General features: G+C 37.7%; 1 protein-coding gene across 1 annotated transcript in view; it reads left to right on the forward strand.

Annotated features, from left to right (window-relative positions):
* Positions 1-21,548, forward strand: part of RXFP1 (relaxin family peptide receptor 1) — a 63,091-nt gene extending 41,543 nt beyond the window's left edge. Inside the window, exons 9-17 of the mRNA XM_027116821.1 lie at positions 1,930-2,001; positions 3,876-3,947; positions 7,769-7,840; positions 11,174-11,245; positions 12,240-12,311; positions 14,149-14,378; positions 16,460-16,870; positions 17,569-17,787; positions 20,761-21,548. Coding sequence (XP_026972622.1) covers positions 1,930-2,001; positions 3,876-3,947; positions 7,769-7,840; positions 11,174-11,245; positions 12,240-12,311; positions 14,149-14,378; positions 16,460-16,870; positions 17,569-17,787; positions 20,761-21,062 — 1,522 coding nt within the window. The 3' untranslated portion in view covers positions 21,063-21,548. The remainder of the gene's footprint in view (positions 1-1,929; positions 2,002-3,875; positions 3,948-7,768; positions 7,841-11,173; positions 11,246-12,239; positions 12,312-14,148; positions 14,379-16,459; positions 16,871-17,568; positions 17,788-20,760) is intronic.
* Positions 21,549-22,820: the final 1,272 nt, after the last annotated feature.

The raw sequence follows: 22,820 nt of genomic DNA on the forward strand, positions 1-22,820 counted from the left end.
TCAGAGGATCATTAAGTTGGAAAAGTGATCCAGGCATTAAGTAAGCAAAACACCCCCTCAGGTCCATTAGAACTTGGAGCCCTGGCACGAGGAGCAGATTTGTATGCCATACCCCTGCACATCAAGAACTAAAACCTCTAATTTTAGGAAGAAAGCCACGGCAAATTCACAAATAAAGATTAAAATAAACTCAACATTGAATTTAACAATTTAATCAAAAGTCCCTAGTTTATGCCTCTTACTGACTTTTACAAATAGTAAATTAATATTAACATAAATAGTTTTGCTACCTTAATAGAAAAAAAAAAGTTACAGGTGTTACTAACAAGAAACTAACATCAAGAAATGTTGTGAGGCTTAGGAGAAGGTCACCCCCTGGTGGTAGATTCCTGGTAACAACAACAAAATAGGAAAAGGAAATAGAACAGTCTGTGTCAATAATAACCTTCCTTATGGAAGGCCAAAGCCTTGGCCAAGGCTAATGATCAAAAGAAGATAGTACAAGTGCTTTATTTCCAGTTTAATAGAATAATAGAAGTTTTTCTTTAGAAGGGTGATCTAGAATCAAGATTTAAGATTTTAACACAACATTCCATATGTACAGAGATCCTGTCTACAAAAACCTTGTTATGGTATATGCCCTTCTTAGATCACTATAGTAAGAAGAAGCTTATTCTCTGGACACCATGGACTGTGAGCTTAAATTTGACATGTTTTGTGTCCTTCAACGAGTAAATCTGATTTTGCAGTCTGATGCAACAGAGAAAAGCCCTAAGCCTGACTTCAAATATTTCTCTCTTCTTTGCTCTTCTCTGTGGTCAATACACCCTTTTAGTCCATTGACTTGATTTCTAGAACGCTTACATGCTGGCCTTCCAGAGCTTCCAGACAGACTGATTTGTCAGCAGCCATTTTTACTGCAGTGCCACAATAAAACTGACTGTCCCAGATACAGCCTCTCCCGCAGAAAAGATAGACACGTCCATTAATGTCACTCGTGTTTCCCGCATAGATTTTAGCAGCTGTGTCAGACTTCAGCTCATATATTTTAGTGGCGATTGTTCCTGAATGGCTTTACGTGGTATGGTGACTGGTAAGCTAAGTGCTGGGGTAAAACGAGTAGATCTAAGAGCCAGCATCTGCTTCTGAAAGTGTATCCCTGAGCTCGGCTAACTCTGTTCTATGAACTTCCACCATAAACCCTACGACAAGATAAAAGACAGGCAATAGAAGAACGCTTTCATGAAAACCAGGAAGCAGAGACAATTAAACAGCAAGGGAGCTCAAGTCAGGTCTGCAAGCAGCGCCCTGAGTCGGGAGTGGAGAGCCAAGGGCAGCTGTGGGTCTCCCTCTGCACTGGCCTGTGTGGCCGTATGATAAAGTAAGAAAGCGTGTTCTCAGGGGTAAAAGGCTACGGAGAATTTTTTCTGGGAGTGTCTAGGCAAGGGAGGTAGAGGTTAAACACTGCTTTGCGGTAGCATCTTCTGCAGCAATAGTAGAATCTTCTGTGGGCTGTAGCAGATAGAGTCACGCCACTCAGAGAAATGCCAGTGGTACCTCTGGATGGGTGTTCAATGCGGATCACTACGTGCTTTCTGTTTATATAGCTGGTAGTTACCACAACAAAAGCTGTCCATGTACCTTTTTTCATTCTCTTCACATTCCTTACGATACATATGTACCCATACGAACACCTCATACCTACGCAACTCAAAACATTTTTACTATTAACACAGAAAAACAGAAACATTATATATAAATATATCATTTCGGCTATTATGTAAGTGGCTACACTTACATTATGTGAGAATCCCTATGAAATCAGCAGTACGTGGGAAAAGAATATTTTACTAGAAAACAAATCATTCTTAACCGACTTTTGTGTGTGATTAAAATTTAGCTTTATCATTTTTTATTTTTATATTTCAGGGACTTTGAAGGCAACCACATCCATAATTTAAGGAATTTGACTTTTATTTCCTGCAGTAATTTAACTGTTTTGTAAGTAACGTTTTGTCCTTTTGAAGTATCATTTTATCTCTTTACAAATAAAATGAATCATTTATGCGAACAGAATCTAGCATAAACATGCATAGTAATTACAGCAAATGTTCCCTCTCAACTTGAAGTTTTTTGAAAAGGAAGCACGTTGGCAAAATTACTGAAGTTCAAACCAGGCATAACCACAGATTCACAACATGCGTGGGTCATCACGATGGTACTATCTTACGTGAGACCTGCTTTTCTCAACCTTACAAGCAAGACCCAATTTAAGGGAAAAAACATTTCTCATAAACCACCTAGAATCTGCCCTTGGATCTCAGTTTCAGAAACACCAAATTAAAGTCCTAATCTATAAAAATTATTACTGCAAAGACTGTGGGGGAAATTAATTATGACTTTTAGAAACTGTAGAATGTTCACACCCCTGAGGATGTAACTGCGGACACCAGGATAAACCTTAGAATGTTATCGAGTATAATTTCTCCTTATACTCCTCTCTGGCTTACTTTAAATTCAGGGTGCCTCTTCCGTAACAGTGAGGGATACTGGGGCTTCCTTCAGTATAAAAGTATAACTGCCTCATTTGCAGTTTATTCCTCCAGAAGAGTATTTTTCAAATTGTGGGTTGAAACACACAAGCAGGTGATGAAAGCAATGTAGTATGTCCCGAGCCGCATTTTTTAAATGAAAAAGAATAGAATAGAATTGAATAAAAACATCAGAGTACAATTCAGATGATTAAGTGTATTGTTCCGTGAATCTTGGGTTGTGTGGGTGTATATTATGTCCCAATGCAAAATGCATTTTTCTACTGTTGGTTACCATGTGAAAAGTTTGAAAATCATCATATTAAGATATACAGGACCCCTGTGTACGGGCAATGCAATAGCTACCACTGACACAACAAACATTTTTACCCAGTTATGCCCTCCGCCCCATTCCAGTGGGCTCAAAGCCACTGAAATGTGTGAACTTTTCTGCAGTGCGTTTAGCAGTCTTCAGATGCAGGATTCTATCAGTCATGCAAAACAGTTCATGGTAATTGCCCAAAGGAAACCAAATTGCACTTAAAGGACACAGGCCAAATAAATATCCAAAAAATGTAGCCCTTCTTTTCTATTCTACTTGTATTTGTTTTTAGAGAACCCTCTGTATGAAGAAATCATTCGTGAGTTTCCTCTTCACAGATGCTTGTGTTTTTCTGGTCCAAGGATGCTGGGAGAAAGTGGTAACGGTTTGGAGCGCTGAGAGGAAATAAATACTTAAGGATGGGATGAGGCCAGGTTCCAGGCATGTCCCACAATGCCTCAAGAACTGGAAATCTTTTAAAGGTTTCCTGTGAGTTAGTCCTTCATGCTATCTCATAACACGACGTCAGGGCAGAGGTGAACTGTCAGGACTTACAGTCTCATTCAGCATCCCAAACTAGAGATCTTCTGAGTTGGTCCAGCTTGAAGTAGACCTCCTGCAGCATCTCCACCCTAAATCACATCAACCGCCCAATGTGCACCAGTGCTATTGTGTGGGAGGTATTTTGTTCGACGGACACACCATGAAGCCTACAGAGGCGACCCTAAGGCAGCTCCCTGGGCTGACGCTCAGTCTGTATTCTCAGGAGTCAAGGTTTTCACTCTTCCCCTGTGGAGCTCTTCCCTAAATCACTTAGAAATTTGAACACTACTTTACTTTTATCATCATTGAAAGATCTGGGAAATTTAAGATTAAAGTTATTACAGACAGGGTAATTTATCACGCTACTTCAACCTCTCTTGACGTGAAAAGTGCACTCCACGTAATTATTTTTGTTTCTCCAATAACTCACCTATCAGTTACCTCTGGAAGCTACAACATCCTTTTCTTTTTACTTTCAGGGTAATGAGGAAAAACAAAATTAATCACCTCAGTGAAAACGCGTTTGCACCGCTCCAGAAACTAGATGAATTGTAAGCTCGATTACACATATATTGATAAGAATTTTCTTTCTACTGTTCCAGTTCATAGTTGTCACACGTATACATTTTTATACATTTAAGAAAGATTTATTTTTCTCTCTTCCTAGCACTATTTCTGCATACCTTGAGCCACAAAGGAATTCTGATAGTTAAAAAAATATGTGTAAAGGAAAACTATGAAATAAATATTTGAGGAAAGTGAGGTAAGGGAAACATAGCTGTGGAGAAAGAATAAAGTCTGGGGAGATCGATAAATAAAATACATCTTGCACCACTCTAACCCACTGCTGGAGAGGGATAGCAAATTTATCTTTAAGTTTCCTGGAGAGTTAGGATTTAAAAACCAGGAGATAAAAAGACACGACTCTGCTGATTCTGAAACCAAAGGATAATCTTGGATCCATAAGGAAATTAGACACTACCATGGGTAACATCCCAGTCTATAATAATGGAAAAGAGAGCTATTTATAACGTCCCTTTTTTAAGATCAATGACACAGTTCCAAAGGACATTAAGACAACTCTCTGATAAATCAAAGCCTTGTGGTCCAAGCACATAGGAGCTGATTGTCCAAATAAAATATACACAGGACAACAAATGAAGTACATGTCCTTCAGACAATTTTTTATTTTTTACCATTAATTTCTTCAATTGGGTTTTTGCTAAAGTTTAGGCTAGCCACCAGTTTGATTTTGTGAGTTCTAGAAAGAATCTGGAGTATGGACAGAAGGTATATGTTTGACAATTAACTGGGAAGAACTTTGATTCATTAAAACTTGTCCATAAAAATTAAAGAGTGTAACTAAACTGTTTCTCGGGACACCTTACCTGCAAACTAGGACAGGTGGAGGGAATACACATGCCACAGACAGAAACGTTCCTCGGGAACCAATGAAGCATTGTGCTCCAAAACATCAACAAACAAGCCACTGAAACCCCGTTTTTCCACGACCATTAGCTTGAAACCTTTTTCAGTAGACCGTACCAATCATTCACAAAACGCACAAGAAAATCTCAATAGATATCAGAACCAAGCACCTGCTGTAACAGCTCCCAGTGTCTGGCAAGTGAACCATACCATCAACACATGGGAAATTATTTTATTCTCAGTAGTAGGGAGAGGTGCGTGTAGGTGACTCGAAAGGTAGTATCTAGCCATGAAAATACACGCTCGTCGAGGGGTCCATGCTTTCCCTTGTTTTATCCTACTTGCCACCGCGATCTGAATACCAGAAGGTAATTTCTGCCAATCCTGACTTGCATGGTGGCGCTGAGGTGCAGGTTCTAAGTATCAGTAACCAGTAGTGAGCATGGAACACAACAGCTTGGTCCGTAACCAGCGCTAATGCAGGTTCAGAGATAAAGGAAAGAGCAACAGAGGGGCAGAGAGGGGCACCAAGGCCAAGAATTAGTCCTGCCTAAACCCTGCCGAGTCCCATACCCAATGCTGGCTTGAAAAATCGGATTTACAGGGATGAAAATGGCATGTTTTCTAAGAGGTGATGGCTTTAAATGGGTGGGTCTAGACCTCAAATGAGTGACTCTCCCTTTGAGAGAGGGTTTGGACTACACTCTGTGCCTCTCCTGGCTGGATCCCACTGACAGAGTTAATGAGGGCAAATAAATTGGCAATAATCAGGATTGACTTCTCACAGTAGACTTTAGTTCTGATGGCAGAAACTCTTGGCTACAGGCTTGATTTACTGTGTGCTTTTAAAGTCAACTACTCTAGGTGATAATGTGTTTCCTGAACCCATTCAGAAATGGACCTCAAGTCCAGCTAAGTTTAGACCAACTTTCCTAAAACGAAACTGAGAAAATGGTCTTTTTACACATCACTTAGGGTCTAGGCCAAATGGTCCCCATTCCGTGATTCATGATAAAAGAACTATATGTCAGAATTGGCTCTAATAGCCAAAACAGCACACTCCCACCAGAAACAGCTGAACATAATATTTCAAGACTTAATATCCTGGTGGGCTCTTCGAAATCTGTTTTCCACATTGCCTCACTAACATGATCCATCTTTTACTTGGCTTCCCATACAAAGAACTGGAATTGTGCCGCCACTTTTACCTACATATGAAGCAGGTCGAGTCTGTTAATGGTCTTCTAGGTAGGGATACAAAGAATAGCTAGCCAAAAATTAAGCTAGATGCTGGAGAGCCCAAGTTGAATAGGTACAGGGCTTGCACTGAAAGAGATCACATCCTTCGGAAGAGGAGAACGTATGTACAGAAACAGTTTTAATATGATGTTATAAGTGCTGTATGTGTTATACATGCTACATACAGGAGAACAGAGAAGAGAACGCCTAAGCTCCCTGGTCACAGAGGAGTGACACGTGAGCAGAATCTTTTTTTTTTTTTTTTTTAAGTAAAGTTGATTTACAATATCGTGTTAGTTTCAGGTGTACGGCAAAGTGATTCAGTTATGCGTACCCATTCTTTTTTCAGATTCTTTTCCATTACAGGGTATTACAGGATATTGAATATAGTTCCCTGTGCTGTACCGTAAATCCCTGTTGTTTATCTGAGCAGAATCTTGAAGGATGAATAGGGAGTTCACCAGAAGGACAAGAATCAAAGCTTATTCCAGGCAGAAGGAAGCACCCCCGGAGGTTGAAATACTGAGACGCCTTCAGGCCCTGGTGAAAGTCATTTTGACTGAGTAGAAAGTGGTAGGAAACTGAGCTGGAAAGCTAGACAGTGGCAAGATATTTAAAGGCTTTTTTATACCACACTAAGAAGTTTTGATTTTATCTTCTATGCAACAATGAGCTATTGAAGGATTTTAAGGGGTGAAATTTTATAAACATTCCTTTTGTTGTCAAATCAGACCATCTATCTTCACAGACAATTCACCCATGAAAACATAAATAACAAAAACAGCCTCAAGGTTCAGTTTACAGTATAAAAATAAAACATTTACAGCAAAGACATTTATAGTATTGATTACATTAGCTACTTTTTAGTTTTAAAGACTCAGTCTAAATCTTTCTTGCCCTTCCGAGTTGAATAACCTAACTTTTGATTTAAAAGCACTGCAATAACAAATAGATCTATTCCCATGCTTCTCCCTGTAGCAACTAATAGGATTTGGAGATGGACAGGGAAAGTGGTTAGGCTTTCTCTTAGTATCTCTTGATGACATTGAAGAACTCAAGCCTATTGAAAGATTGTCTTGTTTAGAAGAATCTGAGGCCTTTCTCACGTCAGTTGCCGCTGTCAAAGCTACCGGAAGAGCTGCTACTGTCCGAAATCTTCTCACAAATAAGCTACAAGTTCATACCACTTTAGGCAGCCCAACCTCTATACATACATGAAGTAACTTACGAAATATCCTGCCCCAGGTGTGTATGAGACCCGGTGTATATCAGCTGTGGAAGAAACTGGAAACTGAAATAATCCACTTCCAGTTGAAAATTATAATACACCCATGCAAAGGAAAAAATTAAGTTTCCAAAGCATATTTCTACTTTAGCAAAGGAAGGAAGGGAGGGAGGGAGGGAGGAAGGGGAGGAAGAAGAGAAAGGAAGAAGGGCACAACACATATATTAACTGAATTAGAAAATTGTATCTATTAGAACTAGATCAAATACCACCAAGTACTGTCTCTGAGTGAGCAATAAAATGGGATAAAGTATTTTTATCTTTTACCATTTCACTCCCTTTTTACAGTTTTGACTTCTATTAATTAATATAACTCACTAATGGCATTGTTTGAAAGTAGTCTAATGTTTTTTTAATAAATTACAGAACTATGAGTAAAGTCTTAAGGAAATAATATGACATTTGCAATTGTTTCCCTAGGGATTTAGGAAGTAATAAGATTGAAAATCTTTCATCACTTGTCTTTAAGGATCTGAAGGAGCTCTCACAGTTGTAAGACTGATACGAATTTTGTATCTTTATTTTTTAACTTATTTTACTTCTAAAAATTGTGATTAAAATATACATAAGTATGTATATTTACCATTTTAACCATGTGTAAGTGTACAACTGTGGCATTAACTTCATTCACATTGTTGTGCAACCATCACCACCATCCATCTCTAGAACTTTTCCATCTTTCCAAACTGAAACTCCGTACATATTAAACACTAACTCCCCATCAACCCCTGCCCCTCCAGCATCCATCACTCTGTTCTGGCTCTATGAATTTGGCATCTCTAAGTACCTCATAAATCAGTGGAATCATACATATTTGTCCCTTTATGACTGGCTTATTCCACTTAGCATAATGTCCTCAAGGTTCATCCACAGGTTGTAGCATGTGTCAGAAGTTCTGAATATTATCATTCTGAATAATAATCCGCTGTATGTAAGTACCACACGGCGTTTATCCATTCATCCCTTGGTGGACACTTAGGTGGCTTCCACCTTTTAGCTGCTATGAGTAGTGCTGCTATGAATGTGGGTGTACAAATATCTGTTCAAGAGCTTGCTTTCTATTCTTTGGGCATATAACCCCAGAAGTAGAATTACTGGATCATACGGCCACTCTATTTTTAATTTTTAAAGGAAACACCATACTCTTTTGCATAGTGGCTACACTATTTTATATTCCCACTACCAGTGCACAAGGATTCTACTTTCTCCACCTCTTTAACAACACTTTTTTTTTTATATATTTTTTTTTTTTTTTTTTAAATATTTATTTATTTATTTATTTATGGCTACGTTGGGTCTTCGTTTCTGTGCGTGGGCTTTCTCTAGTTGCGGGGAGCGGGAGCCACTCTTCATCGCGGTGCGCGGGCCTCTCACTGTCGCGGCCTCTCGTTGTGGAGCACAAGCTCCAGATGCGCAGGCTCAGTAGTTGTGGCTCACGGGCCTAGTTGCTCCGCAGCATGTGGGATCTTCCCAGACCAGGGCTCGAACCCGTGTCCCCTGCATTGGCAGGCAGATTCTCAACCACTGCGCCACCAGGGAAGCCCTATTTTATATTTTTTGATAATCGCCAATCTAATGGAGGTGAAATGGTGTTTCACTGTGGATTTGATTTGCTTTTCTCTAATGATTAATGATGTTGAGCATCTTTTCATGTGCTTATTGGCCATTCATGTAACTTCTTTAGAGAATACCTATTCAAGTCTTTTGCTCACTTTTAAACTGGGTTGTTTGGGGTTTTGTTGTTAAGTTGTAGGAGTGTATATATTTTAGATATTAAATCATTTTCAGATATATGACTTACAAATGTATGCTCCCATTTTGTAGGTTGCCTCTTTACTCTGTTGACAGTGTTTTCTGATGCACAAAAGTTTTTGATTTAGATGTAGTCCAACTCTTGGTTTTTTTTCTCTTTTGTTACCTATGTTTTTGGTATCATATACAAGAAGTCATTGCTTAATCCAATGTCATGAAGCTTTTCTCTTATGACTTCTTCTAAGAGTTTTAAAGTTTTAGCTTTTCTATTTAGGCCTTTAACCCATTTTGAGTTAATTCTGTACATGGTGGAAGCTAAGGGTCTAAGCTCTTTTTTTTTTTTCATGTGGATATCTATCTGGTTTTCACAGCACTATCTGTTGAAAAGATGTCCTTTCCCCATTGAACAATCTTGGCACATTTTAAAAATTATTTGACTATATATACAAAGACTTGTTCCTGGGCTCTCCATTCTATTCCATTGTTCTATACAACTATCTTTTAGCCAGCACCACACTGGTTTGACTACTGTAGCTTTGTAGTAAGTTTTGAATCAGGAAGTGGGACCTCCAACTTTGTTCTTCTTTTTCAAGGTTGTTTTAGATATTCAGGTTCCCTTGAGATTCCACATGAATTTTAGGATGGATTTTTCTATTTATGCCAAAAAAAAATCATTGGGATTTTGACAGAGATGACACTGAATCTGTAGATTGCTTTGGGTAGTATTAACATCTTAACAATATTGTCTTCCAGTTCCAAAACACAGAATGTCTTCTTTAACTGATGTCTTCCTTAATTTCTTTCAGCAACATTTTGTTTTCAAAGTGCAAGTCTTTCACCTTTATTCAGTTTATTCCTAAGTACTTTGTTCTTTTGATGTTATTGTAAATGGAATCATTTTCTTAATTTTCTTTATGGATTGCTCATGGTTAGTGTATAGAAATGCATTCGATTATTGATTATTGTCTGATTATTATGTGTTGGTTTCACATATGGCAATTTTGTTGAATTTTTTATTATAATAGTTCTGACAGTTTTTGTGTGTATGCGTGTGCGAAATCGTTACGGTTTTATACACATAAAATCATGTCATCTGTGAACAGAGATAATTTTACTTCTCCCTTCGCAATTTGGATGCCTTTTATTTCTTGCCTAATTGCTCTGGCTAGGACTTCCAGTAGTATGTTGAATAGAAATGGCAAAAGTGGGCATCCTTGTCTTCTTGCTGATTTTAGAGGAAAAGCTTTCAGCCTTTCACCATTGGCTATGATGCTCACTGTGGCTTTCCTATATGGCTTTTATTATGTTAAGGTCGTTTCCTTCTGTTCATAGATTGTTGAGTCCCTTTCCCTTCTTTCATACAACACATTTCTTATTGTCATCCTTCCTCTCTTCCCTTCTTTCTGTAGTCACTGCCCCCCCCACCCAACTAATGGTCTAATCTGCAATACGTTTCTTAAAAAGTGAACCTGCCCTGAGAAGGTCCCTTTAATCAACAATTCTTGTTTCGAGGTGTTGTTTTGCAAAGATTCTGAAATTTTCTCCATTTACACTCAGCTACACTGTCACTCTGACCTCTGTTTCTTTGTTTCTAACTATAGAGCCTTTTACTTTTCATTTCATGCCTCACAAATTGCTAACACAATATGCCACTCTTTGACATGATTTATTGTAAAAAGTATTCAATGTGATTTCACTAATTCAAGTTTTGACTAAATGAGATTCTTCTTTCTTTCATTTAAACCACACCTGATGATAGGCAAAACCTAAAGTGGTGTGGCTTCCCTTTGGGTACCCTGCTGCTCCTCTGGTGGGACTGTCTCTGGACCTCCCCACCTTCGTGCTTATGTTCTTTCAGCTCTGTCATTAACGCACTTACTGACAGCCGTGCACTGGCCTAAGAGTTCTGTTTCCATTAATCCATTTGAATGTCCAACTAGCCCTAGGGGTCAATTGACATTGCTGTACTTTTTTTGTTACTGTTTAAAAGTAACCCTAAGTCAAGAGACACACTTTCTCTTTACTCAAATACTTTTTAAGAATTGACCTATTGCTGCTCTTTTTTTAAAACAGGAATCTCTCCTATAACCCAATCCAGAAAATTCAAGCAAACCAATTTGATTACCTTGTCAAACTCAAGTCTCTGTGAGTATACACCTATGGGGATAGTTTTATGACGTAATTTTTATTTACATACAAATAGCTAATAAATTCTATAAAATAAGATTGATAGGATCTCAAATCAGAAGCTTTAGTCCCAGGATATTGGTTAAGATGAGTGCTTGCTGGGCTACAAACAGATAGCTATTAGTTTAATCTTTCATATTTATAAGCCACAAATTAGATAATGATTAATCATTTCATATATTTCTGTAATCACCAGAAGCTTATATTGGATTGTTTGCTTGATCCTCTGAAGGCATCTATGCATATTTATTCCTTCATTAGCACTGGGTATCTAAGAATTTATTATAGCCATCGTTATCCCAAGATGGAATGTTCTAGATGATATAAGTCATGACTTGCAACACACACACACATAAACACACACACACAAATTATGTTAAGGTCTAAGAATTGCCTTAAGAAGGTAAGCTTCAGTTCTTTTAAGTGTTCCCTCAGTAAAATGGCATTTTATTAGAAAAACATTATTTAAAATTATTAGAAAAACTTCAAGCATGTAAAATGCCTCTGCTATTGCAATATTGTCTAAAAGATAATGCTTGTTCATTTATTTCAAATATATATATTGAGTAGTTACTATGCAAAAAACATTGTTCCACTCTATTCGAAGCCAAAAAATTCAAATAAGCAGGATCTATACATATAAATAGCAAAATCAAAAAGGCATTGGGAGAAAAAAATGGGTTATTATGGGATCATATGAAATCATGTGTGTGAAACTTTTGAAAATTGTAAAGCACTGTAGAATTTAACGAATATTTCATTCAATAAAATTTTTTTTTTAATAAAAAAATGTTTAAAGGAGTTGGGGAAGTGCCTAGGGAAGGTTAAGTACGAATGTTTGGTTCCAAATAAGTGTTAACTAACAGCATTTTATTAAACTGTCCGTCACAAAAACTCATTTTATTATACCCTGCATAACATATTTTTTTGATAATTAATTTGATATTTTTAGCAGCCTAGAAGGAATTGAAATTTCAAATATCCAACAAAGGATGTTTAGACCTCTCACGAATCTCTCTCACATGTAAGCAGATGTTTTTTCTTGTTCTTCACCTTGATTTTAGTCTTTTACGTTTCCATGTATTGTGCTAATACCTCCATACCCAATGCATCCAATCTATTAACATTTTCTACTGACTAATTTGCCTAAACAATAATTAACTCTTAAAGCGTTGGTATTGGGTGGGGTGATTTTTAGTTCTCCATGGTCTGGCAGAATGAAAGGAGTTTTGTCTGAATGTCAGACAGCAGGAGTGTGGAGGGAACCCACTCAGGCTTGTAAACTCTCCCGAGCCCTGATGCCACTCACTGATGGTCAAGTTTGTCCACTCAGCTAGTAATTTGTGCACGTGGCACAGATGCGACCAGATGAAGAAGTTACATAAACAACATAAAATAATTATAAATAATTCATGTAAATGGAGGAAGGGAAGAGAGAAATCCTCCTCAGTGAAAACGGCCCACAATGTCAGGGCATGATGTGCAAGAGTGTATGGATAAAATGGTAAACCATGAAAAATCTTTCATTCAAACAGTGTGTCTCATCATGCCATCAATTACATGCTTCAGAAACATTTTCTTTAATTGAATGTAATATATAGCAGTATATATATGAAATATATTCGAATGGTCTCCATGCCAAGGTAATTAATTCCCAATCATTTAGAAAGGGTCATGGCAGTCACCACCACTCTATAATCTTGCTTGTATTTTAAATCTAACAGAGGATACTGGGAGTTTTTTTCCCATAATTCCCCAGAGAGCATGCCTATAAAAGTCTCCTTGGTTGCACACAACATAAAACACTCTGACTAAATGAAGCAAAGCAGAGTTTATCGGAAGAAAATGGTGTAGGTCACAAAACCCAAGAAACAAGGAACAGAACCGAACTGAGCAGAAACCACGGCAGATCCTGGGATCCAGGCAGCGAGAGTTAAACAACAGGACAATATACTGTAATTGTCAAGTTTTTATCTTGTATTTTACTACAACTCCTTATACTATAAAGATCACTTATATTTTTTGCCAGAGTACACCCCTTTAGAAAGATCTAATTTAAATTAGAAAGATCTAATTTAAATCCTAATTTCTGCATTTATTAGAAAATTTCCTAGCAGCTAATTTGCCTCCATTGAAGAGTCATCTTCTTGTATGATGATACTGACATCAACCTCATAGAGCTGATCTGAGAAGTTATTCCTGATACTTGGGAGATGCTCAATAAACGGTGCTGGTGTTGGTGGTAGCACAGTAGTAATTACTGATTATCCCGGTGGTGTCTTATTGACAAGGGAGGTCTCTCTACTGATGAAAGAATTCACTCAACACACATTTATCGAACACCCTATTATGTACCAAACTCTAGTGTGAGGATAAGCATGTTGTTAGCAAGTAGCTACAGATCACACAAATGCTATACTAGAAAAGCCATAGAAACACAGAGGACAAATTCTCTTCCCCTGGGTTTGAAAAAGAAAAATCAGTTGCAGCAACCGTAGGAGTTATGTAACGGTGGATTTATTAGCACATGCACTAAACGCTGAAAACCCAGTAACAAGTTTCCTTGGGTGGATTGTCCTGATCACGTGCTAACATTTGACTTATATTCTAAGACATGTCGAACACTTGTATGTTTATTACGCCTTTTTGCGGCTCTCACCCACACGTTCTTTTAAAAACCAAGTCAATGAGAATTAAACTTAAGGTTAAATCTTCAGTATCCCTAATGTTTTACATTCATTCCTCTGAGTCTCATATTAAGACGTTTTCTTTCTACTGAGAGAATGTAGAAAATAGCTATGAATGTAGAGTGACACTGACTTCAGCTTAAAATCTTCTTTTCCCTTCTCTCTGCACGTCAGCTATTTTAAGAAGTTCCAGTACTGTGGCTATGCACCCCATGTTCGCAGCTGTAAACCAAACACTGATGGAATCTCATCTTTAGAGGATCTCTTGGCGAGCATTATTCAGAGAGTATTCGTCTGGGTTGTGTCTGCAGTTACATGCTTTGGAAACATCTTTGTCATCTGTATGCGACCTTATATCAGATCTGAGAACAAGCTGCATGCCATGTCGATCATTTCCCTCTGCTGTGAGTATCTCCTGGCTGAAGAGGAATAACAGTTTCAAAATATATGAAAGCATTGCTATTAGACAATAAGTAACGAGAGCGGTAGAATTATGAGATTTTTAAAATTTCTCCCCTTTGCTTATATGTTGTTTTCACGTTCGCTACAATGAAAATAAAATTACTTTAGCGATAAGAAAGAAAATAAGTTTTTAAAATAAGAAAACTCAGTCACCTTACACAGATTAATGAAGGGCTCATTCATTAATTTTTTTCTCATAAAGAAGCTTTTGTTCATTTGCTTTCTTCTCTGAAGGAAGAAGAAAGCGAATTTAATATTATTAAATAATTTATTTAAAATTATGATATTATAAATAATACCTTTATTATTTAATAAAATAATATTTTATCAAAGCATGTAAAATCTTTTACTATAATCAAATTGGACCCTTTCATGGTTCCAGAGCTGTGTTTATTTCTTGTTTGAATGTCCAGTTCATGGATGCTGACTTCAAACGTTGTTTTTCTGGCCTCTGAGCTTCTACATTCTTTTCCATTCATAATTTGAAATATTTAAATAAGAAAGTGGTTTAGGTAGTATTAAATTTTTTAAGTTTTTGAAACGTGATTGCAAGGTATTATGTTAAAGGAGGAATACAAAAATAAATTAATTAAATAAAAGCAAGAAACCAGTCCTCAGGGTGTTTATAATCTTGGTCAAGTGGCCTATAATTTACCCATCCTACCTCAAGCAGGAATCAATCTATACGATGTTCTCCTTCTTTACAAGTGCCGTGCCATGTCTTACCCTCGCCCTCACTCAAAGTATAATGTCGAACTGTCTTTTCATTGCAAGACACCCAAGAAGCAGAGCTCAGAAATGGTTTACTACTTTGTATTGTTAGCTACACAATTTTGAGTTTGCTCAATTTCCCTGATAAAGGCTAGAATATAACCTCGGTGTTTAAAGATTAGGGCCAGCCTTACGATGTATACCGTGATGTGACTTCAGGAATGTTGTATAGAATGCTTGCGCAGTCAAAAAAAAATCTCACCTACTCTCTGATATGTAATATTTGCTTAAAAAACAAATACACCAAGAAGTGTATCACATTAACAGCTGATGTGGGGGATGGAGGAGTCTGAAAGAGACAGAGAAAGATGGGAAGAAAGAATCAGAGAGAACAGTTTTGCTTCGACCACCCCTGGGGGACTCATTGAAGCCCCTCAGAATTATACTGACTACAGAGCACTTCATAATTACTCACATCTTCAAAATGACAGACCTCAAAATTCATAGTCATTACTCTGTCATAGCAACTTCTGGATTACTTTCTCTGGGATTTTGAATGACTTAAGTTTCTTAAGCTGGGAGAACGTCCATGGAAGAGATGAACCAAATTATAGCTTCCCAATCTTGTCCCTAATTGAATGCTCATGCATTTTACTCATTTACTCAGCACTGCTAGGTGACGGGACTAGAACAGAGAGCAAAACAGACAAGATCCCTGCTCTTACAGACTGTGTGTTAGACGAAAACAGAGGAATGATTACATAATTGGCCGCAGAGGATGCTCTAAGAGTGCTTAGCAGGAAGAGTTGATGAAGTGGTCCTTACCCATAAGTGAACTCTTAGAATAAAACTTCCCTCCCCCGCCCCCAAGATACAAGGAACTTGGCTATTTGGGGCTAATATTAAAAATATTTCTGGGGCTTCCCTGGTGGCGCAGTGGTTAAGAATATGCCTGCCAATGCAGGGGACACGGGTTCGAGCCCTGATCCGGGAAGATCCCACATGCCACAGAGCAACCAGGCCCGTGCACCACAACTGCTGAGCCTAGGGCCCGCGAGCCACAAGTGCTGAAGCCCATGCGCCTAGAGCCCGTGCTCCGCTACATCACGGGCCACCGCGATGACAAGCCCGTGCACCGCAATGAAGAGCGGCCCCCGCTCTCCGCAACTAGAGAAAGCCCGCGCGCAGCAACGAAGACCCAAAGCAGCCAAAAACAAATAGATAAATAAATTTTAAAAAAAATTCTGCTTAATGATAACTCCACCTTACCTATTTATTTCTCTAAATTTGTGAAATTCACTGATCCCTGTAGGTGCCGACTGCCTGATGGGAATCTATTTGTTTGTGATCGGAGCCTTTGACCTGAAGTTTCGAGGAGAATACAACAAGCACGCACAGCTGTGGATGGAGAGCACTCACTGCCAGCTTCTGGGGTCCCTGGCCATTCTGTCCACAGAAGTATCAGTGTTACTTTTAACATTTCTGACAGTGGAAAAATATATCTGCATTGTATATCCTTTCAGATGTTTAAGACCTGGAAAAGGCAGAACCATTACAGTTTTGATTCTCATTTGGATTATCGGTTTTATCGTGGCTTTCATTCCACTGAGCAATAAAGAATTTTTCAAAAACTACTACGGCACCAATGGGGTATGCTTCCCTCTTCATTCAGAAGATACAGAAAGTACTGGAGCCCAGATTTATTCAGTGGCAATTTTTCTCGGTAAGAAACTCTGTATTAGAAGCCCTTTCATTCAAATGCTAGAATAAATCACAATCTGAACCTCATTATGCCTTTTGATATTTACAATTTTCTATTTCAGATCTTCTAACCAGAATGGACATTGAGGGTGGATTGTATCAGAATCCCCTAAAGGGATTATTTTTTCTAAATTACCAGTTCATCATATTAATTCTTATGTGATACACTTGAATAAAAGACAAGATGCTAAACACTTGCATTTCATGCAATCACCCTAATAATACTAAGCAAAACATATTTTAACTCTTTGCCTTTATAATATGAACAAATTCAAAGTAGCCACACAAGTCTTTGGCTTGGGAGCAGACAACCAAGTATGTCCTCTTGTGAAAAATATTCTCAAAATATCACAAAGTAATTGAATTACCAAAAAAATTAACACAAGACAGATTAATTTAATAAGCCCAAGATAGTCATTGAATCACTATAATCTAATTTTAATACGCCATTTTAAAAATAAACAGTTCATCATGCTTATAGCTTCAACAATATTTAGAATTTTTTAATTAATGATTTTTGTGCCTTAGTAATTCTTACAAAGAACAAAAAACACATTGTGGTCTTTGTATCTTCTCCTTTACAATAACAGCTCAGGGTATGTTTGCTTGTTCTGAAAGAATGTGCTTATTCATTAATCATCATCTCTGTGTTCTTCATAGGTATTAACTTAGCAGCATTTATCATCATCGTTTTCTCATATGGAAGCATGTTTTACAGCATCCATCAAAGTGCCATAACAGCAACCGAAGTACGGAATCAAGTTAGGAAAGAGATGATCCTTGCCAAACGTTTTTTCTTTATTGTTTTTACCGATGCATTATGCTGGATACCCATCTTTATACTGAAATTCCTGTCATTGCTTCAGGTAGAAATACCAGGTATGAATTTTTTCTTCCTGTAAAGAAATTAAAAATCTGTCCATTAATATTTGCCTTATAGAGTTAGGTGATTCTATGTTGGATGCATATACATTTATAATTGTTATATCCTTTTCTTGCATTGATCCCTTGATCATTATGTAGTGTCAGTCTTTGTCTCTTATAACAGTCTTCCATTTAAAGTCTATTTTGTCTGATGAGTATTGCTACTCTGGCTTTCTTTTGATTTCCATTTGCATGGAATACCTTGCAAAATAGTGCATCAGGAAGAAATATGCAATACTCAGGTATTCCTGAGGTATTCCTCAGGAAATATGAGTTCATTTTGTTTGGGACTTTATGTGCTTCCTGGATCAGATGCTTCCTTCTTCAGGTTAAATTAAATAATTTTCAGCCATTATTTAATCAAATACATTTTTTGCCCCCTTCCTCTCTCTTTTCTCCTTCTGGGAACCCTATAATGCAAATGTTAGTACACCTGACGCTGTCTCTGAGGTCCTTTAAACTATCCTCATTTTTTTTTAAATTATTTTTTTCTTTTTGCTATTCTGATTGAGTGATTTACACTATTCTGTCTTCCAGGTTGCTAAGGATTCTTCTGTTTCATTCTTCTGTATCACTTACTCTACTGTTGATACCCTCTAGTGTATTTTTCATTTGTTATTGTATTCTTCGGCTCTGATTGGTTCTCTTTTACATTTTCTGTTTCTTTGTTACAGTTGTGTGCTCCTCTAGTCCTTTCCCAAGGCGGGTGAACATTTTTATGACCATTGCTTTAAATTCTTTGTTAGGTAACTTACTTATCTCCATTTCTTTTGGTTTTTCTCCTGGGGTTTTATCTTGCTCTTTAATTTGGAAAATAGTCCTCTGTCACCTCATTTTGTTTGACTTTCTCTGTTTGTCTCTGTGAAATTAGGCAAAACAGTTGCCTATCCTGAGCTTGATTTGTGTCCTTATGTGGGAGCACCCCTATGTGGTCTGCACATGCCCAGTGGCTTTGGTGGGAGAGCTGAATCTGAAACAAAAGGGGCAAGGGTTTTCCTGGGGCATGTCAGGCCCGTCGCCTTGGTGGGGGTTTGGGGGTTGGAGACGAAGGGGCTACAGTTAGAGCCCCACGTGAGCCAGGGCTTCTCCTGGGCCACTGGCAGCTGCTGCCTTGAGGGCTGGGGGGCTGGAGCCAGAGCATGGCAGGGGCTACAGCTTCTCCTGGTGCAAGCTGGAGGCTGCCACGTGTTCAATTTTTTCCACAAATGCCAAAAAACATAGTGACTATGGGAACAAAGGAACAATGATTCCCATAAATTATACTCACTGTGTTGAAATTCTGATAATCCCATGCTTAAGATGACCAGAAAGGAACACAGGTCAAAATGATTATCAAATAATTACTTCATTTTTTTTTTTAGAACATAAGAAATTTTTCTTCCTGAAATACATAGCAATTTAGGGAACATTACCCCAGAGTGTGAGAGACGACAGAAGAGGCACTCTTGATATTTAAAAATAGGGCGCATCACATTCATTAGGATGGCTGTTCTCAAAAACAGAAAATAACAAGTACCGGCAAGGATGTGGAGAAATTGGAACCCTTGTGCTGGTAGGAATGTAAAATGGCACAGCTGCTGTAGAAAACAGTATGGTGGTTCCTCAAAAACGTAAACATAGGATTACCATGGGACTCAGCAATTCTACTCCTGAGTATATACCCAAAAGAATTGAAAGCAGGGAATCAAACAGACATTCATACACCCATGTTCATGACAGCATCATTCACAGTAGCCAAAATGTGGGAGCGAAACAACCCAAGGGTCCATCAATGGACGGAGGCTTAAAACAAATGAGTTTTATACACACAATGGATTATTATTCAGCCTTTAAAGGGAGGGAATTCTGATACATGCTGCAACATGGATAGATTTTGAAAACATTATGCTACTGAAGTAAGACAGTCACAAAAGGACAGATTCTGTAGGATTCCACTTATATGAGGTAATTAGTGTAGTCAGAGTCACAGAGATGAAAAGTTTGTGAATGGCGTTGTCAGGATTAGGGGGAGGAGGGGGGAGGGGGGAGGGAGTAGTGTTTAAAGGTACAGAGTTTCAGTGTGGGAAGATGAAAAAGTTTTGGAAATGGATGGTGGTACAACAACGTGAATGTAGTTAATGCCACTGAACTGTACATTTAAAAATGGTTAAAATGGAAAAGTTTATGTTATGTATATTTTACCACAATAAAAAAATGTATAAAATCCTGTTAACTGTATGTATACTGCAATATATATTCATACTTTAAAAATTTATAAACATACAACTTTAATTTTGCTTTATCCCATGGTTGGTGGTGATAGTGCCTTACATTTTATAAGTAAAAGAGGGAAGAGAGCATAAATTAAATTATAATAAAAATCTGAGTATTAGGTAGTTGCATATATACTGCAGTAATTTTAAGATAAGGTTAGCCAAAGATGTTTTCACTGAAATAAATATCTAGTCAAAAGCCTAAAACTGCATACGTGTTTTTCAAACCAAATAAATATCAGAAAAGAAATCTATTAAAGCTAAGTCTATATATTCTGAGAAATATTACATGTACTATCTAATAATTAAAACACTTGAAAAGGTATGATTCAAATACTAAACAATATTGTTTTTCCTAAGATGGAATCCTATCTGAGTAATATATAATCACTTGGTAAAACACATTTCTACCCAATAGAATACTTTTGTTGATGTATTCGAGAAAAGCTACTTAGCAAAAAAAGCTGGTTTTTGATAGTGTTAGCACCTCCCTCAAACACTGGCGTCCTGGAGACACATACAGACTTGGTATTTAATTATATGACATCAAGGGGAAAAAAATTAAGACTCAAAAGTCAGTGTGGGGGGCTGGGGGGTTAGGGGAAACAAGGACAAGGTGTCTCCATACCTTGTAAACATCTATAAACACTCAAGGAATTTCATTTTTCTCTTCCAGGTACCATAACGTCTTGGGTAGTGATTTTTATTCTGCCTATCAACAGTGCTTTGAACCCAATTCTCTATACTCTGACCACAAGACCATTCAAAGAAATGATCCATCAGTTTTGGTATAACTACAGACAGAGAAGATCTATTGACAGCAAAGGAAGTCAGAAGACATACGCTCCATCGTTCATCTGGGTAGAAATGTGGCCCGTGCAGGAGGTGCCCTCTGAGCTGATGAAGCCAGCTCTTTTCACAGACCCCTGCGAACTATCACTCATTTCGCAATCAACTAGACTCAATTCCTATTCATAACCGACCGAAACCTATTTCTACACAGAGAATATTGTGGGATGCTTTATGATGGATTTATTAGTATAAAATAAATGCCACAAAATAATTTATAATAACGGCTAAAATAAATTAGCTTACATGGACATGAGGCTATTTGGGAAAAAATCAAAATGACTGATGCCCATGTAAAGGGAAATAAATTATATTGATAATGTGTATAAACTGGTACATATTTTGGATAGGAAACTAAGAGAAATCTACTTCAAGGTTCATTCATTCTTTTACCATGCATTTATTGAGTACCCACTGTGTGCATGGCACTGCAGTAAATTCCTGGGAGTAGACAGTATAGAATCTTTTCAATTTGCAATGTTAAGTTGTATTTAACTACAAGAATATAAAAAGTCCATCTGCAGCTCCTAGTTTAAGGTAGAGCTTTGTCTGTCTTGCTTACCAGCAAAAGTGAGAATCACAGACACTCTTAAATAAAGGTTTATGGTTTTGGAATAATCAGTATACTAGCATCAGAAAAAATGTCTGATTATTAGCAAAGTACAGACATTTTGTTTTAAGAACTCATCTTACCTCTCTTCAAGTATGTATACTTGAGAGCCAATAAACACATTTATTACTATGAAAAAAGAGCTCTGATATTAACTCAAAACAGCACCTCTCTGTCACTTCCTTCCCAGTTGTCTTTTTGCTTTAAATGAGCACCATTATATGAGATCATAAAAAGAGAATAAAAGTATGGCAAAGGAATGAGTCAGAAAAGCTAGAACAAGGATAGACATTTAGATCAGTGGAACAGAAGTGAGAGTCCAGAAATAAAACCCTCATATTTAACAGTCAGTTGATGTTCAACAAAGATGCCAAGACAATCAAATGGGGAAAGAACAGTTTTTTCAACAAATGGTGCTGGGACAACTGGATATCCATATGCAAAATAATGAATTTGGACCCCTACCTTGCACCGTATACAAAAGTTTACTCAAAACGAATTGACGACATAAATATGACATGAATCACTTAGAAGAAAATATATGGGAAATCTTCCAAACCCTGGATTTGGCGACGGATTCTTAGATATGACAACAAAAGCATGAGCAACAAAAGGAAAAAAAATGGATAAACTGGGCTTCATCTAAATTAAAACCTTTTGTGCATCAACAAACATTATTAAAAGAAGTGAAAAGACAATCTTCAGAATGAAAGAAGTTTCATTCATATATCTGAGAAGGGTTTAATGTCCAGAATATATAAAGAACTCTAATAACTCAACAAAAAAGACAAGCGACCCAATTTATTAAATGGGCAAAGGACTTGAATAGACTTTTCTCCAAAGAAGATTCATAAATGGCCAATAAGCATGTTCAATATCACTAATCATTAGGAAAATACAAATTAAACTATAAGGAGATAACACTGCACGTACTAGGAGGGCTATAATTAAGAAAAACAAAAACAAAAACAGAAAATAACAAGTATTGGCAAGGACGTGGATATTGAAAACCTTTCTACATTGCTGGTCAGAATGTAAAATGATGCAGTCACTGTAGAAAACAGTTTGGTGATTCCTCAAAAGCTTATCATAGGGCTTCCCTGGTGGCGCAGTGCTTGACAGTCCGCCTGCCAATGCAGGGTACATGGGTTCGTGCCCCGGTCCGGGAAGATCCCACATGCTGCGGAGCGGCTGGGCCCGTGAGCCATGGCCGCTGAGCTTGCGCGTCAGGAGCCTGTGCTCCGCAACGGGAGAGGCCACAACAGTGAGAGGCCCAC

This window comes from Aethalodelphis obliquidens, unplaced genomic scaffold (assembly GCF_003676395.1).
Source record: "Aethalodelphis obliquidens isolate GAN/ISIS:26980383/991018 unplaced genomic scaffold, ASM367639v1 scaffold17, whole genome shotgun sequence".
NCBI classification, from domain to species: domain Eukaryota; kingdom Metazoa; phylum Chordata; class Mammalia; order Artiodactyla; family Delphinidae; genus Aethalodelphis; species Aethalodelphis obliquidens.